At 46.1% G+C, this 24,124-nt stretch overlaps 1 protein-coding gene and 2 non-coding genes across 3 annotated transcripts; all 3 read left to right on the forward strand.

The window, feature by feature from the left end:
• The first annotated feature begins 1,406 nt into the window (after positions 1 to 1,406).
• Positions 1,407 to 16,638, forward strand: DKC1 (dyskerin pseudouridine synthase 1). The gene is made up of 17 exons (XM_066581020.1): positions 1,407 to 1,508; positions 1,908 to 1,960; positions 6,222 to 6,308; positions 7,784 to 7,875; positions 8,274 to 8,458; positions 9,104 to 9,168; positions 9,495 to 9,621; positions 10,317 to 10,447; positions 10,663 to 10,806; positions 10,902 to 11,022; positions 12,880 to 12,998; positions 13,281 to 13,384; positions 13,465 to 13,513; positions 13,718 to 13,780; positions 14,342 to 14,389; positions 15,986 to 16,093; positions 16,329 to 16,638. Exons 1-17 carry the CDS (start codon positions 1,493 to 1,495, stop codon positions 16,377 to 16,379), a joined length of 1,563 nt encoding a protein of 520 aa, XP_066437117.1. The 5' UTR covers positions 1,407 to 1,492; the 3' UTR covers positions 16,380 to 16,638.
• On the forward strand, positions 10,174 to 10,248 carry LOC136581173 (small nucleolar RNA SNORD83). The gene has a single exon (XR_010787047.1). It is a non-coding gene; the product is annotated as a small nucleolar RNA SNORD83 (small nucleolar RNA).
• Positions 13,044 to 13,115, forward strand: LOC136581174 (small nucleolar RNA SNORD83). Its single transcript, XR_010787048.1, has one exon. It is a non-coding gene; the product is annotated as a small nucleolar RNA SNORD83 (small nucleolar RNA).
• Positions 16,639 to 24,124: the final 7,486 nt, after the last annotated feature.

The following is a 24,124-nucleotide window of genomic DNA, read 5'->3' on the forward strand; positions in this document are numbered from 1 at the left end:
ATGTCTATTGGGATGTGCTGAGCGATTTTATCTTTTTCTTATATTGGCCCCCGTAGTAATAGTGACCCCCCCCCCCCCCCTCCCCACAGTGGCCTCAGTAGTAATACTATTACTACTGGGGCTGATATAGGGGACACTATTACTAAGTGCCCCTTATATCGACCCCAGTACTAACAGTAACCCCCACAGTAATCCCAGTAGTAAGAGTCCCCCTTTGAAATCGAAATACTTACCTCCTTCTTGTCTTCAGAGTGCCGCTGCTCCTTCGTTTGGTGCTGCGGTGGGATGCACTCACTGACAGCAGTGTGTGCGCCTGGACTCCTTCTCCCCTCTCCTCCTGCAAAACCAACGAGGAGAGGTCAGGGGGAGATGATCCCGGGTGCACACACTGCCGTCAGGGGTAATCACCTTCATGGTGACCCTGCATCCCGAAAGTGGGACAAATGGCTGTCCTGCTTGGGAACCTGGGAGAGTCCCAAAGCGGGCCGGTCCCGCCTACGGCCCAATGTTCATGGCTGGACTTGGAATTGCAGAATCCACGTGGACGATCCAGTTTAAGCCACCCATAGGGGAACAGGCAGCATGCTCCATTTCAGTGCGGTTCCTGCACAAACAGCTTCCATTGAAGTCAATGGAAGCCATCTGATCTGTAGCCTGTACACAATTAAATTGCAGACAGGGCGCGGTGAAGAAAACAGAAGACCAGGGTGGGTAAGCAGTGTCCTCGGCAATGGTTGGATTCCACTGTGGGCTCCCGCATGCCGATCCGCCTGTAGACATTATGCCAATCGGGACGTCTGGTCAGCTTACAGACGTAGGAGCATCTATGATGGAATCCATTTTCAGATGGGGGACTCCAGTAGCATTCTCTGTATTACTTATTGATCAGGGGTGTGGCCCACATAAGAGGGAGGGGCATATATCTGCAAAAAAAATGCTCGTCTTCCTCAAAAAGATGGTTGGTAGCCTTTGCTGGTGAAATCAGTGGCAGATACTTATGAATATAGCTGGTTTTCATCACTACTACAATAACACAACTATTACTAGTGCTCGGTTTATGCACTTAGACGTTTACATCAGCCAAGTAACTGAACTCTTGACTGGGCCCAGTAACACAATCCCTTCTTCCACTGCTACTGCACTCGCCTCTGCACTGTTCAGTCTGTTTACACAGAATGTGAGGCGAGCGCCCAGCAGGCGAGGAACTGCGCTGTCCGCTCTACCACTCGCCTCAGCGCTCGCCTGCCTACTCGCCCAATGTAAACCAGCCTTATCTGCCCTCCGCCACATGACTACTAGCGGATAGCACGGGGAATACAGCAGGCACAAGTGCGACAGCCGCCTACGGAGATATTAAGATGGCGTCCCCACGCGGCAGTAGAAGAGGACGGAAGAGGCAGGGCCGGGGAGTAAGTCCTCCCATGTGCTATATCCGGCGGCCGGAGCAGCGTGTCTATCCCAGTCACCGCGTGGAGAGAAGGAGAGCGCAGACATGTCTGACGAGGAGGGTAAGCGCAGGCCTCGGGCTCCCAGGTTATACCTGCCGGGGCGAGCGGCTGCACGTCTGATGGCCGCCTATCATGTGGTGTCTGGGCTGTCAGGCTTACTGCTGTGTGGCATGAGGCTGGTGTCCACGTGTCCCGTGCCCGCACACCCCTCCGCCGCCCCGGCCCCTCCGTGCCCGCACACCCCTCCGCCGCCCCGGCCCCTCCGTGCCCGCACACCCCTCCGCCGCCCCGGCCCCTCCGTGCCCGCACACCCCTCCGCCGCCCCGGCCCCTCCGTGCCCGCACACCCCTCCGCCGCCCCGGCCCCTCCGTGCCCGCACACCCCTCCGCCGGCCCCTCCGTCCCCCTCACACCGCTTTCTGCTACGGGCTTCTCACTGTTCACTTACTCTTATTTAAAGGTTCGAAGAAGAAGTCCAAGAAGCGGAAGAGTCAGACGCTGGGGGAGATCGCGGTGAGTTGGCAGCGCGGATAGATCTGGCATTACCCCGGGCGCAGTCCGGTCTTCAGGGAAGCTCTTCCCGCCCTTTTGTAGCAGCAGTTATTGTATTTTCTTCATTTACCTCAGAGGTGATGAGGGGTGGCCGAGCATGTGGGGGGCCTGCGGGCCGTGTGGGGGCGCTGTGCAGGCTCTCCACGTGTGAGGCCGGGGTCACACGTGCTCTGGAGTCTCACTGGTGGATTGGGCATCCTGGAAGAAGTAGCGCCACAGGCAGCACTTGTTCTTGTGGTAAAATGCTGAGCAGCAGGGTAGACACTGATGGACCCCATTATAGTGAATGTGTCCTGCTAGAAGACGGACCGGGGGCCTCGTTTCCTGATGCCTGAATAAAGCAAAACTGAACTGCTGCCGATGTAAAAGCCGTCTAACTGCCCCTCCATGAGGGTTACTCGGGGTGCGTCCACACAGGTGGAAGCTGTCTGTAAATACACGGCTTATTCACGGGTGGAGACATGCTGTTCTCTTGAAGTCTTTTTACGGGTGTTAAAACCTAAAACCCCATGGCTTCAGTGAGTAAATATGCAGGTTTCCCACTGACTTCATTGGGCTCTTGCAGCGTGTAACAGGCACCAAGATAGAAGGCGCTGCAGGGTTTTTGGTTTTTTTTATGCGTTAGTTATGTGAAAAATAGGCAGCTGTGAATGAAATCCCTGGCCTGTATTCACTGCATGGTAAGGCCCTCACACGGGGAGCTGCACCAGTTTTGTGTGATTTAGGCCTCATGTCCACGGGGAAAATCAGGCCCGCAGAACGATTCTCCATGCAGAATCCCGCAGCGGGTCCCTCCTTTCCCGCGGACATGAGGCTAAAAAATAAGTATTACTTACCTGTCCGGACGCTGCGGATCTGCCCTCCGTCGCGGCTGGATCTTTTTTTTTTTTCTTCGCGCGCGGAGAGCAGGAATTCAGCTGCCGCTGTGCGGCGGATCCGGACGGCTTCCATAGGCTAGAAGCCTGCTGGAGTCCCGCACTAAAATGGAGCATGCTGCGCGTGATTTCCTGCACACGCAATCCGCGTCTCAGGGGAAAATGACATCCGCAGGTATTTAATTACCTGCGGGTGTCCAATGGATCCCTATGGGGTGCGGATGACCCGCTGCGGATCTGTCCCCGTGGAAGGAGGCCTTACAGAACTTGTGTGATGTATTAACCCATTGTTTCCAATGGGCTAACTTGGGTGTCATGCAAGCAGGAGCCAGCTGACGGATCTCCGCAGTGAGTCTGACAGGCTCGCCGCAAAGAATCGCTATGATTCTCCGCTCGTGGACGGGGGGGCTGCGCTTACCGCAGCAACGCTATGGAAAGCGTTTACTGCCTTCCCCACGGCCGGATTATCGCCACGGGAAACGCAGTGAAAATTCGCCCGTGGACAGGAGCCCTAAAGGGATATCCTGGTAGAAGGACGTCATAAGCTTTCACCTGTCCGCTGGACAGGTAATAACTGATAGATCCGCTGGGCGATGACCGCTGGAAGCCCCACTGATCACCACAACGGGGCTCTCGAAGGTCCTCAGATGGGTGGAGAGGCGCTCAAGCCGACAGTGCTGCTCCGAGCGCTCAGCTGACCGTCCAAAACAGAAGGCGGCGATCAGTCGATCTCCTGCATTCTTGTGGAAATGAATGGAGCCGCAGGACACTTTTTGCTGCTTCTGCTTTCAAGTGGGGGTGGGCCAGTGTAGAACCCTATTTTGACAATTAGTGGGGTTCTTTCAGCTACACCCCACAATCTGAGCTTTTACCTGTCCCAGTAGTGACCAACCCGGTCAGCACTGCAAACACGACAAACAGTGAAACTTGATAGAGCTCACTCGCATCGGAAATAGTGGGGGGGATCCAAGATATGGACCCACTGGGGTGTGTGACCCCATCGTATTGTCTGAAGAAGCCCTCAGAATGGTACATTCAGGGACTATGATATAGACCAACCTCTAATCCAGTAGGAGAGCCGTACCCACTAAACGGTGACATAGATATAAAAGCAGGACCAGAATCGGGTGCTTGATGGGACAGTCCCTAAAGTATGCAATAGAATATAGAAATGGGGATAAAATATAATGCTGCCATGTGGTGAGAAGGCTCAGTGACAGGGTCTCCACCGCTTTAAAAAAAAAAAAGGGGATGTTGCACATGTGCGTCGTCTGGCACTTCCGCACACATCTGCAGTACAGAAAAAAAGAAGACAGGCACAGGTTGTCGGGGTCGGATACTGCTGCGGGCTCCTGCATGCGAATCCAACCTGCCCGTGAGGCTTAAGTCGCACCTAGGTTTTAGAGGCAAATAGCAAAAAAAAAATGTATTTTGAACTCCCCCAGATCAGGCAGTGAGGGAGGTATTACAGGAGGAATAAATAGTAGCACCGCCTCGGAATAAGATCTAAGGACCCAGTATGTCCGTGCGTTACATGGGCAGATCATTGATCCAATTGGAACGGTGTAATGTAGACAATCATCAGTGTTTCCAAACGTGAACACCCCAGCTTATGTTAGACAATTGATAGCCAGTGTCTAGGCTCATAGTTACCAGTCTCCTACACTCTAGCGCAGGGGTCCCCAACTCCAGTCCTCAGGGACCACCAACAGGCCATGTTTTCAGGATATCCTGGGGTAAGAACACCTGTGGCAATGTCTGAGGCACCGACAATAATTACATCACCTGTGCAATACTGAGGAAATCCTGAAAACATGACCTGTTGGAGGTCCCTGAGGACTGGAGTTGGGGAACACTGCTCTAGCGAACGTGCCATAATTTGGACCTGGCCGGCAGCTGTGTGATAAGGATTGCAAGTTCTCATTACACAGCTGCTGGACGGCTCAACTCCTTAGCAGGGGAGGAGAACAGTTCTTTCTCCCCTGCACTGCTGCCTATATCTATAGCTGATCAGGGGAGCAGCAGCAGTTCCCGCCGCTCGCCACCAATCGGCTGTACGTACGAACGGCTCTCCTCACCTGCCATGGAGCGGACCCATCTGGCAGCTGTATGATAGGGACATGCGATCCTTATCACACAGCTGCCGACCAGGTTCTAATTTTGTCACATTCACTCTGCCTTTTTCCTCCCACTTTGGGTGTGTGGGGTGAAGTGCATCTTAATAGAACAAAAATATGGTACATAAACCATAAGGGTAGCGGTGTACGTCCTAGATAATCAAATACTACAGTGAGTGCAAAAAAATATGCTATTAGAATCAAAAGGTGCGGCGGCTGGAAATTCCCTCGGCTGGAAGCTGTTCGAACATTGGAACGCACAAGCATATTGAATAAATTATATAAAGAATAGAGATGAGCGAGCATACTCGCTAAGGCACATTACTCGAGCGAGTAGTGCCTTAGCCGAGTATCTCCCCGCTCGTCTTTAAAGATTCGGGGGCCGGCGCGGGTGACAGCTGAGTTGTGGCGGGGAGAGAGAGATCTCCCCCGCCGGCCCCCGAATCTTTGTAGACGAGCTGGGAGATACTCTGCTAAGGCACTACTCGCTCGAGTAATGTGCCCTAGCGAGTATACTCGCTCATCTCTAATAAAGAACAAAACTGCTGATATTAAAACTGCTACGGGGCGATTCGTGTTGTCGAGAACATAGAGAGAGATACAATACACTGTAGATACTAGTGCGTCCGTAGTAACGGGACACAATCCGCCTTTCTTTTTAATCCAAACATGAAGCCCAAATGACAGTCTTTTACATGAAAAACAAACACCACAATTGCATATATACAGAATAGTGTGCCTAAGGGCTTATTTAGACGACTTTATATCGGCTGGGTTTTCACGCCGAGCCGATATACAGTGTCCCTGTCTGGGAGGCGGGGGAGCCAGGAGCAGGAGCGGAGCTCCCGCCCCTCGCCACTATTTGCAATGGGAGGGGCAGGGGCGGAGCTAAGCGCTGTTTAGCTCCGCCCCATCTCGCTCCCTCCTGTTGCAAATAGTGGAAAGGGGGCCGGAGCTCAGTTCCTGCTCCTGGCTCTTCCATCCTCCTCCTCCTTGCAGACAATCAGCTCGGTGTGAAAACCCAGCCGATATACGGTCTTCTAAATAAGCCCTAATGCTGTTAAAGTAACCAAAAACTGAAAAGGTCATAAAATATAGAACATGTAAAAATCCACATATGGATAGTAAGATGTGTCAGTGCATCTGGTGTCCCATGACTGAAGTAGAAGCTTGGCTCTGTTGACTCGGTGCTAATGCTATTGTGTTAAAATGTATTCTTTTCTCTTACAGAATATACAGCATGAGGGCAGCTTTTTGATACAGCCAGAATCTAAAGTTGCTCAGTTGGACACATCTCAGTGGCCCCTGCTACTTAAGGTTAGTATTTTTGTTAATATCCTATATCCAGTGGTGCTCTTATCCACAGATGAATAGATGGACTTGCTAGAATGGAAGGGCTTAATAATGGATTCTATATACTGAAAATCTAAGAAGCGTTTGACTGTTCAGCTGACTATGAGCAAAGGTTTAAATGAATACAACTATATAATCGGGCTGTCAGCTCCTGCTTTATAACATCCCGCCTGCAGTTTGGGCAGCATGTTCCAACTGACAGGTTCCCTTTAACAGCATTGCTGATTTTGAATCTTACAAGGCCTCATCCACATCTGCAGCCGAGGGTCGGCTTGGAGCCTCTGTCAGATTATATGGTCGTTGTGCCTTGAGGCAATTTGTGTAACGGGAAACTTAGATTGTCTGCGGAAGGGGAAAATGCAGGTGTCAAGTGATATAATGGCCAGAAAGCGTAATATACCTCATGTGCACACAGCAGCTTATTCTGAAAAATCATCTGAAAGTGGAAATTCTTTTAAATTGCTCAAAGTACTGCTTTCAGCCATTTAAAAAAAATGGCACCATCATTCTTTTTCTTTTTTTTTTTTCTTTGCTATAATGAAGTGGAACTGAGAGCTATAATGGTGGTAAGATACCAGATTGAAGTTGCATTGTCACAAAGCTTGGTCTAACTAGGATGCATCTTCAGATATTACTGTTAAGGGTGCATTCACACGAATGTATATTGGCTCGGTTTTCACGCCGAGCCGATATACGTCGTCCTCGTGTGCGGGGGGGGGGGGGAGGATGGAAGAGCCAGGAGCAGGAACTGAGCTCCCGCCCCCTCTGCCTCCTCTCCGCCCCTCTGCACTATTTGCAATGGGGAGAGGCGGGATGGGGCGGGGCTAATTTGTGGTCCTTAGCCCTGCCCCCGTCCCGCCTCCTCTCATTGCAAATAGTGCAGAGGGGACGGGAGCTCAGCCCCATCCCGCCCTGCAGAGAGACAACGTATATCGGCTCGACGTGAAAACCGAGCCGATATACGTTCGTGTGAATGCACCCTTAGACTACCAAAACTATAATTGACCACTTAAGGCCCATTTACACCAGCAGATGATCGCTCAACGACAGTTTGAGTGATCATTTTGCATAAACTATTAAGTAGCTACTTAAGTACTAATTAGGTGTGCAAATGAAGCCTTCTCTGAATGCCGTTAATAGCCCAAGGCTATTATCTGCATTCAGATCCTTTGTTCTCCACGGGGAAATAATGCTATCAGCACTCCCCATGGAGAACTTCCGATAAAAGTGAACGATTTTTAAATTGGCTTGAATATAACAATCAGCTAACAGTGCCCAAAAAACAGATGATGGGCGCACATTTACACGCACCGACTATCGCTAAACCGGTCGCCGATTAGCTTTTTTTTTTTTTGTGTGTGTGTGTGTGTGTGTGTGTGAGATTATGGGTGGTTACCTCCTGTGCTAAAATCTGTATACTAACTTCTTTATCTCTGCAGAACTTTGATAAGCTAAATGTTCGGACGACACACTACACTCCCATACCATCTGGTTCCAATCCTTTGAAGAGGGACATCACAGAATATGTTAAGTAAGTGTTAAGATGCACCACATTATCTTTTGCCCCATTTACAAGTAACTATTGTTGCGCAAAATTAGTTCAAACAAACCTGCAATAGTTGTAACGTCTAAATGCGAAGCCATCGCGCACTATTAATTGCTCCCTGCTCAGTGTTTCACATAGAATGTGAGGCACTGAGCGATTCTCAGCAGTGATCTGCCTGTCTAAACATTCTGCACGAACTACTACTGGTGATCTTGTGCATGTGTTGGTTTGTCCAGGCGGCGTCACCTACTAGTTAAATGGCATCTTTTATGCCCTTGTGTTATAGTCTAGATGTAAGCTGGGGGATCACTATCATACTTGGTAATATTTCTCTGTGGAATAAGTTATTTTTTTGTGCAAATCGTTGTCACTCATTTCTTTAGAACAGGTTTTATTAATTTGGATAAACCTGCCAACCCGTCCTCGCATGAAGTCGTTGCATGGATTCGTCGTATTTTAAGGGTAGAGAAAACCGGCCACAGTGGCACTTTGGATCCTAAAGTCACAGGCTGCCTCATTGTATGCATTGATCGTGCCACACGACTAGTGAAGTCGCAGCAAAGTGCAGGTGGGTGCAAAATGTATGAAGGGACACAATGTAAAGTGTCCAATAAGCCGACCTTCCTGTAAATATCTACTTCATCTCATTACTCCAGTCAAAACTGAGAAACCGTGTGGCAGGAGTTCGGTCATTTACCCTTACATTTTTAGCTCTGTGGCAGCTGGCTGTAGTTGGAGCTCTTCACCACAGCTGTCTACAGTGAGACCAAGCATGGTCTACGGCAAGCTGCAATGTCCTTCGTGCTGACATGTTTCTGGTAAATGGGGGTTTGACTACCCCGGCCTCCAGCAAAGCGAGTGTTGTGATTGGATCGAGCACCAGCTGTGACTGGCTGGTGCTCCATCCCACACAGCACTCTTTGCTGGAGGTGGGGTATTCAAAGCCCCGTCACCAGAAAGAAACTGATATGTCAGTGCAGAGGACAGGACACTGCAGCGCCGCCGGAGACCATTGCAAACTGTGGTAGGTCTTATCGGGGAAAAACTGGAGATGGAAGAGATATGAGGAAATAGTCACCTGTGTTCTTCACAAACTTTCTAGACTACACTGGTTATATCCTAACTGTCTATAAAGGTGAATCTGTGGACAGATATTCCTGACAGGCTTCCATGGATGTCTAGTTCTAAAGTGTATTTTTTTGTTCCCTTGCAGGGAAAGAATATGTCGGTATTGTACGGCTTCATAATGCAATAGAGAATGAGCAACAACTGTCACGGGTAAGCTTAACACCTCTGTCTTTCTGTGATTCTCGCTGCAATGGTCCCTCCAGCTTGCATGATGACACAGTTTATCCATTCTCTGATCCTTTGTCTGTCTCTAAAGCACTTGCTTCCTGTATTGGAATCTGGTGTGCTCGAAACATTTGTGGAGCCAGTAACCTGCGTTCTGCAGTGTCACTTGCCCTAAGTGTCAAGAGCAGGAGGTAATGGATTGAGGTCAGGAAGAGACTTACTGTCTGATAAACCTGGAGTGTGCTGTGTGTTTTCTACTGCGTTGATGTATGCAGAATGTATTCACAGTGTCTTTGCCTTCTCTCCTGCAGGCTCTTGAAACCCTCACAGGTGCACTGTTTCAGAGACCACCATTAATAGCCGCTGTAAAGAGGCAACTGCGCGTTAGAACAGTCTATGAGAGCAAACTTGTAGAATATGATCCAGAACGTAGACTGGGTGAGTAGCTGCTCGTTGGAGATCCATGCCATAAAGGGCACTTCAAAGCTTTTTATTTTTTTATTTTTTTCTCCTTGTGATGGTGTTGATACTCATTGAAGTTATTTGTTGAGCAATTTTATTGCTTTAGTTGCTGTAACTTCTTTTAATGCCTTACAATGTAAAGTGGTTTTTTTTCTTCTCTGTAGTAAATGGGTAGTGAAAACTTTAGACTTCAATTTATACACACAAAATGTAGCCACCCACAGCAAACTTCTGGTTACATGGGGGATCTTTCCTGCCCGCCCACTTCCATTCCCAGTAAACGCAGTTTTTCATAAATGATTGGCAGTTTACACAGGCCAATCGTTTTTATTTTTTTTTTTTTATATGCATGCATAAACTAGACAAAGCAATGGGCGGACGAATTATAGTCTGTCCAATCTTTGCATGTATTTACACTGCATGATAATCATTTGGATTCTCACTGAAAGGGCCCTAAACCATGAACAGTTGTGTACTTGCTTATTAGTTTTTCATGCGGTGCAGATTGGGGGAAGGACGCATTATTGAGCCATATGATGTATGTGAATTCTCATGAACGTTGTGTGATGCTGACATGTATCTATCACCCAATGGCTGATGGCTCATGCTGAAATATATACTTTTTTTCTTTCTTTTTTAATTTCTGAATATATAACTTGATTATTCTACAGGTATATTTTGGGTGAGCTGTGAAGCTGGTACATATATCCGAACTCTCTGCGTGCACATTGGTTTGCTTCTTGGCGTTGGTGGCCAGATGCAGGAACTTCGGAGGGTTCGTTCAGGTGTCCTGGGAGAGAAGGTAAGTCCTTTTTTGTGTGTGTTATTTCTCCACACAGTATACTAGCCCCAAATGCGTTGAGTTCAGCTACATGCTTCTCCTTGTGGCTTGGTAATTAGCTTTGGGACATTAACAAGTTCTTGGTGTTTAAGACAAACTCTGTCTTGCCCTGGAACTGACAGTTGATCATTTAACATCTTGTCCATCGACTTACTTCAATTTGTTATCATTTTCAGGACAATCTTGTCACAATGCATGATGTATTGGATGCTCAATGGCAATATGACAACAATAAAGATGAAAACTATCTTCGTAGGGTTATCTTTCCACTGGAAAAGCTCTTAGTATCTCATAAAAGACTAGTAATGAAGGACAGTGCAGTAAGTTGATCTAAACTTTACATATGATAGTACTGTTGGCTACAAGCTGAATACTGGGTAGCATTTTTCTCATGGCTCCATTTTACTTATTTTAGGTTAATGCTATATGTTATGGAGCAAAGATCATGCTCCCTGGTCTTCTGAGGTATGAGGATGGCATTGAAATAAACCAGGATATTGTGGTTATCACAACCAAGGGTGAAGCGATCTGCCTTGGTGAGTATTATGGCTGCCATCCCTCACCCTTTTCTTAGACATATAGGCCTCGTGCACCTTAAGCATAGTAACATAGTATGTAAGGCCGAATGAAGACATTGTCCATCTAGTCCAGCCTGTCTATCCTACTGTGTTGATCCAGAGGAAGGCAAAAAAACCCCAAGGCCAGAAGCCAATTAGCCCTTTTGGGGGAAAAATTCCTTCCCGACTCCCTAATGGCAATCAGACTGTTCCCTGGATCAACCCCTAATAGTTCCTACCTGCCTGTATACCAGGATTGACACTTAACCTAATATTTATATCCTGTAATATACTTCTTCTCCAGAAAGACATCAAGTCCCCTTTTAAACTCCTCTATGGATTTTGCCATCACCACTTCTTCCGGTAGAGAGTTCCACAGTCTCACTGCTCTTACAGTAAAGAACCCCTTTCTGTGTTGGTGATGAAACCTACTTTCCTCTAATCGTAGCGGATGTCCTCTTGTTACCTTTGTGGTCCTGGGTGTAAACAGATCACGGGAGAGATCCATGTGTTGTCCCTTCATGTACTTATACATGGTTATTTGGTCGCCTCTTAACCTTCTTTTTTCTAGAGTAAATAGTCCCAATTTGGATAGCCTCTCTGGGTATTCCAGCCCCGTCATTCCATGTATTAGTTTAGTTGCCGCCCTTTGAACCCCTTCAAGCACTGTGACATCTTTCCTGAGCACCGGTGTCCAGAATTGTACGCAGTATTCCATGTGAGGCCTGACAAGTGCCTTATATAGTGGAAGGATAATGTTCTCGTCCTTCGCCCCTATACCTCTTTTAATGCACCCCAAGACTTTATTTGCCTTTGCAGCAGCTGACTGGCATTGGTTACTCCAGTTTAGTCTATTATCCACTAATACCCCTAGATCCTTTTCCATATCACTTTTCCCCAGCGGTACCCCATTAAGTGAATATTTGTGACATCCGTTCCTCCTGCCCATGTAAGCAGCATCAGTAAAATATGAAGCTAGGCAGCTTTCACTATGTAACGCTTGGTAATGCAATTGCCTGAGAGCAGCTCACTAACGCACTGATTTTTGCAATCTTTTAACCTTCGTATGTGTACAGTATGTAGCTCATAGCCGTTTTTGGCACTTATATAGTGGGACCTCTTCACCGGCTACCTTTTGTGGTCATTTCTGTAAAATTGCCTTCGTCTGATGCCTCGTTATTTTTTTTTAAACGTGCAGCTTTTAAAGAGACTGTTGCCTGCTTTTAGCCCTATAAGCTTATGGGTTTTTAAAGTAAGTGACCCGTGGAGTCGGATGCAAGTCTTATATTTTACTTCCCATGTTCTGGTGTGAGCACTGGAAGTTGCTGCAGCAATGCATTGAGCATAGCTGATAAGTAGTCCGCCCATTGTGAAACTAGAACAGACGGACTACTTAGCGCGCCACTCGATGCATTAAATGGCCGCTTTCAGCGCTGATGCTGGGAGAAAGATGCGAGAGTTAAGTGTAAAGCTTTCATCACCGGGCTCCAGAGGTCACCTACACTCAACCCATAAGCTTAGGTGACCAGTTGTTTGTTTTTGTTTTTTTTTGCCTAATCTTTAAATGTGACATGATGACACAGTTTATCCATTCTCTGAACTTCTAGTCTTCCTTGCATTTCTGCCTTCGTAAGGAGGTAGGATCCTGCTCACTCAATTGTATTAGTTGCTGTGTTCTGCAGTTAACTTTTTACATAAGCGAGTTGGGAGCAGGAAGACTGGTTAAGTGCGAAGGATGATAGAAGCTTCTCTGATCACAATTTTTATGTAGGGTTGGGTTAAGCATATACTTATATTGGGTTTTTCATTTGTCTAAATATTTGTATCCCTTTTCAGCTACTGCCCTCATGACTACAGCTGTAATATCTACTTGTGATCATGGTGTTGTGGCAAAGATTAAACGAGTTATTATGGAGAGGGATACCTATCCTCGCAAGTGGGGGCTTGGTCCCAAGGTAAGAGACGGCCAGTTGCAAATTTACTGTAATGTAGCATGTTGAGCCATATGATGTATGTTGTTTCATGAACTTCGTGATGATTACTCTACATCTATCACCCTATTTCTGATGGCTCTCCACTTATTGTTTTGGGCATGCATTAAATACTGAACACTCTTGCAGCTCCCTCACTGGCGAGCTGATCGTGGTGGGTAGAATGCAGAAGGGATAACACTGCACTGTTATGTGTGTGTGCTCCAATTTTTCTAAAACCTGTATGTACTGAAACTTAATTTTCAGGCCAGTCAGAAGAAGATGTTGATTCAGAAAGGGCTGCTAGACAAGCATGGTAAACCTAATGAGAATACCCCAGCAAGCTGGAACCAAGGATATGTTGATTACGGGTAAGGGATAACTAACTGCTCCATACCACGTCTCAATATGTGGTTTGCATTATGTAACTTTTTGTCTTTTTTTTTTTCAGTGCAGCGCAGAAGACTGTGACAGCCACAGAGATAGAAACTCCAGCAAAGGTTGGTTTGTGCTTTTATTCTCAACATGCAGGAAGTTATCCCCTTCTTGCCTACCTGTGGTATTATAGGGGAGTCATCCTGCAAAATAAACTGGCTATAGTCCTAATTAGAGATCAGGCATTCTGCTTCTCTTAAGGTACGTAGCGGACACTTGACCTTTTTTGTTCTGCCTTCTGCAACTGGGATTTTGTTTTCTTTGTGCAGAGGAAGCATGTGAGCGAGTCAGAAAGTGACACTGCAACACCAGTTTCCACCAAAAAGAGAAAGGTAACTATGTGATACAGTTGTCCATATATCGAAAAAAAGGCATTGTTTCTTGGATTGTAATGTTTTTGCAGTAATTGTCTAGTGTTACATGTCTGTCAGGGTTGTGTTTGACATAACTCTGGCATGCTAGCCTATTTAGGGCTGTATACGGTCATGCTAATTCATGCTAATTCACAGGTAGCACACGGTCCTATTGTAGTCTAAAAAGCTACACAATGGCTTTCTTTACAAGGGCAACTCATCGCATGTCCTATTTGTGTGTATCGCAGACTAAAAACAGGACGTGTTTATGCACTGTGTACTTGCACAGGTGTCTGTGTAGTCCGATGCGGGTTGTGCCGGAGCCTCTCTGGTGCAACTCTTGCACAATGGAAGTGGGCACCTGTCCTTAGTTGAATGAATATTCTCCTAAACGTCAGGTGCCTTAGTCAATTACAAGATCATACAGGAGTTGTACTTTAAGATAACTTTAAATCCTAGTACCCTGCAAAAGGCATGGCTATGATAAAGTGGTATATTGAGTAAAAAATAGTAACTTATGTCTCCCTATTTGCCTCACAGAAGAAACAGAGTGACAATGAAATGCCAGATGCAGAACCCTCTGCTAAGGTAATATAAAGTAACATTTTATTGTAGACCAAATCTAAGTACTTTAGTGCTATTGTGTTTCCCTGAAAATAAGCCCTACCCTGATTTTAATGGGAGCCTTTCAGATGGGCTTGAACACTATTTTTCGAGCGCTGTCTGTTCTATTTTTTGCGTTTAGCGCACCTCAATGATTGGATGTGCTAAAGCCAGTGTCTGAGGCAGGAACACTGCCTGCGAAAGTAAAATCGCAGTGCTATGCCACTTTTAAGACATCCCCTGAAAATAAGACCCTGCGCCTCTTTTGGGGCGAAAATGGATGACTGACTTATTTTCACAAGCAAATTAGCAATTAAGGATAAATTGTTCCCTTTTCACTCATTTAATGCAGGCATCATTGTTGGTTCATTGATTAATCGATCAGTCTTTCTCACTTACAGTGGATGTGAACAGCTGAAAGATTACTTGTTTGAATGAGCCAACGATGTATCTGCTGCATACAGGCTGCCAGAGCGAACTGAAAATATTGACTCATTCAAACAAATTGTTTAGTGTAAATAAACTAAGTTTATTTAAACAACCAACTAAGTTTAAAGTTTTGTAATATGTGAACAATGTCCTCTTTCTACTTCTCTCCCACCCACATTAATCATTCACTTTGAATTGACTGTTGAATCTTGGGATGGTTATCAGCGCACAGGGGGTTTCAGATTTTATGCTGCCCATAGAATACTATAGGAGTAGGTGGAAGTAGCTGCATACAGGCACAGTACAGTTTCTAGTAAGTGTTCTAGCTCGCACTATTGCTAGACTTATACCTATACTGCTCTACTGATGTACCTACTGTTCTACCCTACTGATGTATGTCATCCAAACTACTGCTTCTGAGTGCTATAGAAAGGAACAGGAACCTCTCCAGGCTGTACAGTGTATGGGAAATAATATAGTAGCTAATCTCCTTCCATAAGCTCAGCTGAAACTGACCATTAGAGAAAGCATGCATAGGAGAAAACTGGTGAGAAATTCCATATAGAAGTAATAAAATCAGAAATTGTGCTGTTACTCATCATATACAGACGGGTTAACTCTGAAAAGTTACATCAAACAGTTACACGTTAAGGTTGGACGTACATCCTTTCACTGAGTTAGTTGAGTTTAATGCTGCATTTGATTTCCTAGAAGTCGTATACATGCGTTCGAAAGTAGTAGGTAGAGATAGAAACTCCAGCAAAGGTTTGTTTGCTTTTTATTCTTAACATGCAGGAAGTTATCCCCTTCTTGCCTACCTGTGGTATTATAGGGGAGTCATCCTGCAAAATAAACTGGCTATAGTCCTAATTAGAGATCAGGCCTTCTGCTTCTCTTAAGGTACGTAGCGGACACTTGGACCTTTTTTTTATTTTTATTTTTTGTGCTGCTTTCTGCAACTGGGATTTTGTTTTTTGTGCAGAGGAAGCATGTAAGTGAGTTAGACAGTTACACGTTAAGGTTGGGCGTATATCCTTTCGCTGAGCTAGAGTTCAATACTTTCGATGCTGCGTTTGATTTCCTAGAAGTCGTATACATGCGTACAAAAGTAGTAGGCAGATGTTTAACATTTATTGGCCATTTTTCACACAGAATAAACCAGAGACTGGTAGTGACAGTGAAAGTGCCTTAAAACCGAAGAAAAAGAAGAAAAAGAAACATCAGGAAGAAGATGAAAATGTGGCAGAAGATTCCCCAAAGGTAAATGCTTGTATTCAAGCTCAATCTGTCCAGACTCTTATTAAATGGGTGTTTTGGACAAAAAAAAGTGTTCAGATGAGTCTATACTCTTGAACTCTAACAACGTCTGATACTGACGGCGCCTTTTAATTCAATTATATAACAATGTGACTAAACTGTTGGATCCGATTCTTGCTGATACTAGAATGATGCACAACACACAAACATCTCATGACTGACTTTTTTTTCTCTTCAGGTTACAAAAAGTGGGAAGAAAAAGAAGAAACACAAAGAACTTTCTGAATAGAAATGTCAATGCCCACACTCAGTGGTAAACAGGCACTCTGGCAAGGACTGCTGAGATACTTAATATCCTGTTTTAAGGATTGTATAGACTTTCTCGCTTGGGGGTTTTATTCTTTTCTTTTTACATTTGACATCCCTTACGCTAATTGATGATAAATTACATCACCATTATTTTAGGTTGGTACCAAATATGAACAGTTCCATGGATGTCTATGGAAAGACCTTTCCCCACCCCTAATAAACATTTTTTTTTCCTACAAGTTATATTGGCTTGCATTAATGGGGAGTATGGGAGGGGGTGTTGGGTGGAGACAGGTGGGTGGTTACGGGTATCGGGCGAGATTAAGACTTAGGAAACTTAATGTTTAAAATGAAGGAATAAAAACAAGTGTAGATGATATGGTGTGGAAAAGAGTGGAGGTCTGGTGTAGTGGTGGTGAATAGGGCCTTGTCCTAATTGAGCATCCTGATGTTGAAGTAGCAAGAAAGGTATACGTATGTTGTGCTGGGTACAGCCAACCTGGTAAACTTGCAACGCATGGGTGTATGCAAAATGAAATGGTCTAGACCAAAAGGCTGGGAATAATGTGCAACCCTTAAATAGACATGTGCATTACAAAGGGGTTAACCTCTCAGTTTTTTTTTTGTTTTTTTTTCGTTTATTCAATGCTGCTTTAGTATACCTGGGATACTCGCTCTTTGAACAGCGGGGCAGGTGTAGGGCTGAGTCACCCTCAGCCCCAGATACACCCAGCCTCTAACCCGCTGCTCCTGACTAACGTGTAGCCCAGAGCAGAGTGGTCACAGAGAGGCTGCTATATGTGGTTCCCAGTCACATGATCGCTGCTATCCAATGGATAATGGCGATCATGTAAAGTGAAGAGAATAAGTTTCCTCTCCCCCTCACGGATATCATGTGCATGAGGGGAGATGAGATTACGTACCAAAGGTCCCTGGATTTATCCAGAGACCTTACCCTGGCTTTTGCGCACGCACCTGCCACCAAAATGGTGGACGCATGCGCAAAAGCTGGGGATTGCCAGGGTAACTCTAAAATCTCCCTGCTCCTGGCTACCAAACATAGCCAAGAGCCTGGAGATTTCACAGGGAACCATGGTCCTTGGTCACGTGATAGCTGTTTTCCAATAGAAAATGGCAATCGAGTAAAAGTAGAAAAAAAAAGTTAGTTTCACCTCCCATCATGGATCCGATTTCTCCTCCCCTCGTGGAATTCCTTAACTAGGGCCTCCCGCGATGTCCCCTGACGGGATCTTTATCCACGGACCTTTCCTCAACTTCATTGCATGCGCCAATCAGCAAAGTGTCGAATGCAAGCGCAGATGCTTGGGAGGGCCCAGGAAATTCAAAGGCTCCTGGCTATTGAAGGTAGCAGAGCTTGGTGCATTGACCAGAGAGCGATTTCCAGTCACATGATCACTGTTATCCAATAGATAATGTTGATTTACGTAAAAGTTAACACAATTGAAGTGTAATTCTCCTTTCGGTTTAAGCCCCTTATGCATATGGTTATAAGATTAAGGCCACAACTGGTATGTCTATGAACATGGGACAAACAGGGGTATCCATTTTGGGGTGTAAGTATTTATTCATGTGTTTACTGTACAAAAAAAAACTTTCTAAAATGACACAATTGCCAGAAAAAAAATGAAAATCGCAATGTTTTTCCTTCTGGTTTGCTCAGATTCATCCAAAAACTCTCTGGGGTAAAAATACACCATTCTCTCCTAGATGAATTCGCTAAGGGGTCTAGATTTCAAAATAGGGTAATTTGTGGGGGTTCTCTGTCGTTTTGGCCGCTCTAGGGCTCTACAAGTGGGCAATGGGGCCTAAACCACCTTCACTGCTCCTTTCGGTTAGGGCCCCGTTGTGCAAACATATCCGTTGTGGCCCTAATTTTATGTTTCAGAACACAGAACAAACGGGTATCCATTTTGGGTGCAACTCATCATGTGCACTACAGAGAAAACTTGTCTTTTAAATGACATATTTGCAAAAATATGAAATTTTATTTTTTCTCCTAAACTTACCTTCACTTACCTGCTCCGTTGCTAGCGTCCCCCGTCGCCATGGTTCCGTCTAATTTCGGTGTGTTCTTGCTTTTTTAGACGCGCTTGCGCTGTGCGGTCTTCTCCCTTCGGCTCCGCCCCCTTGTACGCGTCATCGCGTAGCTCCGCCCCCGTCACGTGCCGATTCCAGCCAATCGGGAGGCTGGAACCGGCACACGTCATGGGGCGGAGCTACACGATGCGAACAAGGGGGCAGAGCCAAAACGCCGATGCTGCCGAGTGGAGCCGAAGGGAGAAGACCGCACAGCGCAAGCGCGTCTAAAAAAGCAAGAACACACCGAAATTAGACGGAACCATGGCGACGGGGACGCTAGCAACGGAGCAGGTAAGTGAATAACTTCTGTATGGCTCATATTTAATGCACGATGTATATTACAAAGTGCATTAATATAGCCATACAGAAGTGTATAACCCCACTTGATTTCGCGAGACAACCCCTTTAAGTATTTCTGTTAGTGGGGGTGAATATTCTTAAACACTCTCCTTCACTCTAGATTGCTGGGGCCCCCCTGATGCTGTACCATATTCCCCAGAGCATACGTCTCATAGCTGGGGGCACCTTGCCCCCATTCCCCACTCTTCTGCCTTCACTAGGCCCCCATTAAGACTTAGTCTCTGCTCTGATGGAGGGTTTGATCCAGTGTGTGTGCGCCTCCCTTTTTCTTCCCTAAAGAAGCAGGCATTGTTCCTCTTCCTGTAACCAGCGCCGCGTCTTTCTGGACCAACACACAATTTTCCACACCCGTAATGCAAGCAGTGCACTAGTGCAGCAGTGACCTGGACAAGGAACAGGCCTCTAATTCTATGGTCAATAGTCTGATGGTGCAGAAGGATTAGCTGATAACCATCTGCAGAAGCGCTCTTTTTCAGGGCCTCAAACCTTCTCTGGAAGTTTTCCCTTCCCACACCGAATTCAAAGATGGGAATGGAACCATCCCGACAAACGCTTTACCAAGCCTAAGCGTTTGTGTATCATGTATCCCTTTCCAGAGGATTTGGTGAAGTGTTTATCACTAGTGGATCCCCCGGTATCCCGCCTGTCCAGACATACTATGGCTGATGCTATGTACTTCAGGGACATATGGGACAAAAAGCTTGAATCCCTTGCTAAGGCTTCTGTGGATTCGGCACGTGTTTGCGTCTACCTGAGTTAGTAATTCTACTACTGTAAGCAACTACATTGGGGCATTCTTTTTGGATCTCCTCAGGACGAATTAGCTAACATTATGCAGCAGAACGGAGAGCCGCGGAAGTTTCTCTGTGAGCCTTCTGTAGATAGTCAGGCTCTTGCCTCGGCTGCTTCACTAATCTCAAGCCGAACACTATAGCTCCAGTTTTGGGCTGTAGATGCTGCCTCTAAATGGTCATTAACTTGCCTCCCCTTTTGTTTGCTCGTATCAGACTCAAGATTATTATTTCTGAGGCCATTGGGGAGTGGGGGGGGGGAGATTTCACATCATCCACAGCATAAAGTTAGCTGTGGATGATGTGTACAGAAGATCGGTACAGAAGAAATACCCTTTTTTTTCCCTTCTGTCGCTCTAGTCTCAGGTTTTAAACTAACAAATCCTTGCAGGGGCATCATTGCAAGCACTCTTTCAAATCACAACCTTCCTGCTGTCCCATGACCACAATCCTCTGAAGTCTGCTTCCATGCAATCATCTGCAAGAGGAAGGGCCCCACCTGATCCATCCAAGGTGGGGGATGACTTTCCATTTTCAGGGAGACCTGGCTCGCTCATGTCTGACTCCTGGGTTCGCGAGGTTCTCTCTTTGGGCTACACCATAGAGTTTTCAGCTCATTCCCCAGATTGACTTCCAAAATCCCAGGGTCTCCTTTACAGGCCACCGCTTTGGATCAGGTGAAAGGGACTGTGTCCTCTCAGTAATAACTCTGATTCCAATATAAACTGTTCACGGTGCCCAAAAAGGATGGCATTATCAGACCCATTCTGGACCTTAAGAAGTTGAATCACTGTCAAGATCTATCACATCCACGTGAAGTCATTGAGGTCAGTCATAGCGTCCATGGAACAGGGGAATTCCTGTCTTCAATAGACATCAAGGACGCTTATCTTCATGTCCCATATTTGTTGAGTGCCCCAACGGTTCCTCGGCTTTGCCAACCATGCAATTTTTTCCAGTTCACGGCTCTGCAATTCAGCTTGACCACACTCCACCACCACCACTGAGTTTTCACCAAGGTTCTGGCATCTGTGATTGCTCTCCTCCACTCCAAGGCTATAGTCCTTACCTTAAGGAAATTTTGGTGAAAGCTCAGACTCTGTTGGACAATATGTATGGTCTCCACGTCACTCTGGACACTTTGTTTTGGTTTGGATGGATTAACAACCACCCCAAGTCCTGCCCCTCAACATCTGATCTTTCTGGGTCTGTCATACAACACGAGCCCAAGTTCTGATCGCGCCACAGAGTGTGCATCTTCTGTCGAAGGTGCACTCCCTGCAGATCCAGTCCCCAGTGACCATTCGCCACTGCATGAGAGTCCTGGAACTGAAGGCTTCATCCTTCAAGGCTATCCCATTCTCTCTAGTTGGCTATTTTCTGCCAGTGGGACAAATCCGTGAACTCTCTCAATCGCAACATCTGATTACCTCCACAGCTTCAATGCCATCTCTGGTGACTGGACTCCCCACAGATCATACGGGGACGCTCCTTTCTGACATTGCACTGACAGGTTCTCATAACGGATCCAGTCTACTCGGCTAGGGTAGGTATGCTGCAGAAACTAACAGCGCAGGGGATTTAGACAGTACACCGTTCTGATAAACATCTTACAACTTCTGGCCATACTTTTGTCACTTTACGCCCCACATAACAGGTCTTCCCATCCAGATCCAAACCGACAATGTGATAGCCATCATGTACATAAATCACCAAAGTGGGGCCCACAGATTTGACTTGGGCTATGTCTGTAAGCAGCACTTGGGGAAGTCTGGGTTTCACCATTGACCCCTCCAAATAGGATTTGGTCTTTGCTGAGGGGGCCCCAAGCCACTACTAGCAAAAAACAGTCTCAGTAGTGTGGCTGCTGCTACACAAGGCAGAGAAGCACAGTACCTGAGGATGTGAACACAGATGTAATCCACAGATAAGCTGTTGTCAGTACAGGTAGCATACACTTCAGAACTATATAAGACAACAGGTCAGGGCAGCCAGCAGAATCCAGAAACATAACCAAGGCCAGGAATACAGAAGCCACACATAGTCAAAAGCAAACACAGATCTTAACCCCTTAGTGACGAAGCCTGTTTGCGCCTAGGTGATGGAACCAAATTTTGGAAATCCGATATGTGTCACATTGACATAGAATAATTCCGTAAAGGTTTTGCATAACTAAGTGATTCTGACGGTTTTTTTCACCAAATGTTGTACTTCGTTTAGGTGGGAAAAATTTACAGATAGAATTTATGCATATTTATTAAAAGCGCCAAAATTGGGGGAAAAAATTTTAAATTATCATTTTTTTCGCATTTTCAATTGCAATATCTCAAATATGTGCAAACATACTGTACAATTTTTTGATGATACATATTTCCATCTGTTTACTTTATTCTGGGCGCACGTTTGAAAAACTTTAGATTTTTTTAACCATTTAGGAGACGTACAATTTGAACTGATTATCAACATTTTGTTTTCCTGCACCAAGCCAAGATTGCAAAGGCTCATAGGTGTCAGAATGATAGATACCCCCCCCCCCCCCAAATGATCCTATTTTAAAAACCACACCCCTTAATGTATTCACTGAGGGGGGTCATGAGTATTTTTACCCCAGAGGTTTTTTTTTCAGGAATTAATGCAATTTAGAGGAGAAAAACTATAATTTCATATTTTTGCAAATACGTCATTTTAAAGGCAGTTTTTTTTTCTATAGTGCACATAAAAATGAGGATTTACACCAAAAAATGGATCCCCCTGTTTGTCCTGTGTTCAGAAACATACCCATTGTGGCCCTTATATTATGTATGTACGCATAACGGGGCCCAAACTGAAAGGAGCAGCCGGTGGCTTTCAGAAGAGAAATTTTGCTAAAAGCCATTTTAGGCCCCATTGCCCACTTGTAGACCCCTTGAGTGGCCAAAATAGAGAATCCCCTACAAGTGACCCCATTTTGAAAACTAGACCTCTTAACAAATTCATCTAGGGTGTATGGTGTATTTTGAACGCACAGTTTTTGAATGAATCTAAACAAAATATAAGGAAAAAATATCTGCGGTAAAATAGAACCTGCTTTTTTTTTTCTGCGAGTCGATTACGTAATTCCAACACGCTAATGTGAGCGGAATTGTGTAATCCAATACATTTGATTGATCCGCGGATTACACGCATGTGTAATCCATAATTCCTATGCGGTCGTATGAGACTGGCCTAATTGTAGATGGCTACCTTTTTATCACGTGAACGGGAACCACTAAACGAGGCTACCGGTCACTGCTCCAGGCTCTCGCGACCTTTGGTAGCCGGGAGCAAGGAGATTTTACATTTCTCAGGCCCTCCCTAGCTCCTGCGAATGTGTCTGGCATTTTGCCTGCGGTCACATGCGCAGAAGACGGAAAGGTCCACGGAGGAGGATTGCGTCGGGGTTCAAATACAGAGGCCTCCGATAAAAAGTTTCAGCTCTCACCGATCGCATCGGTGAGGGGAGATGAAACGTCAAAGTTTTTTGTACTTTGACGTGATCACGTGACCAGGAACCGCGGCCCCCCCGTGACATCTCCAGGCTCTCGGCTACCTTCGGTAGCTAGGAACAGGGAGATTTTAAATTTCCCAGGCAATCCTCGACTTTTGCGCATACATCTGCCATTTTGCTGACGGACACGTGCCGAAGCCAGGGTAAGGTCTGTGGATAAAGATCCCATTGTGGGACAAATCCAGGGATTTTAGTTATGTAATTTTATCTCCCCTCACAGATACGATCCGTAAGGGGAGATGAAACTTTAACTTTTTATTTTTATTTTCTTTTAACCTTCCATGATCACCGTTAACCGATGGATAACAGTTATCATATGACCGGGAACCACATACAGCGGTCCCCAGTCACATCTCCCTGCACTCGGCTATCTTTGACAGCTGGGTGCAGGCAGATTTTAAATTTTCCCGGGCTCTCCGGCTTTCGGCGCATGCGCAGAAGCCCGCGGCAGGGCCCGATCACCGCAGGACATCACATAGGACCGGGGTGAGTATTTTCAGCTGCTCCCATGGATCTGCTCCATGGGGGCAGCTGAAATTTTAACTTTTTTACTTTTTCGTATCCAATGGATACCGGCGGTCACTGCGACCCCTGGTGACATCTACTGCCTCCCAGCTACCATCAGGAGCCGGAAGCCAGGAGATTTCAAATGTCAGGGCTCCCGGCCTGTTTGCGTGTGACGTCATATGTCTGGCGCACATGCCCAGAAGAGTGGCGTCGGGTCCCGAAGGACCAGTTCACCGCGGGACATCACGGAGTTACCGGGGTGAGTACTCTCTGCTGCCCTAATGGATCCAGAACTTCGCTGTGCCCCGTCCCCTCCCATTACAAACAGGGGCGGAGAGGGGGCAGGACCTCATTGTTTTTTGAACCCACTGGTTGAATGCAGCTCCATGGATACTTTTGACATACATGCCGGACATCCGAGAGCCTAATGCTTGTGAAATA

This window comes from Eleutherodactylus coqui, chromosome 10 (assembly GCF_035609145.1).
Source record: "Eleutherodactylus coqui strain aEleCoq1 chromosome 10, aEleCoq1.hap1, whole genome shotgun sequence".
Classification (NCBI taxonomy): domain Eukaryota; kingdom Metazoa; phylum Chordata; class Amphibia; order Anura; family Eleutherodactylidae; genus Eleutherodactylus; species Eleutherodactylus coqui.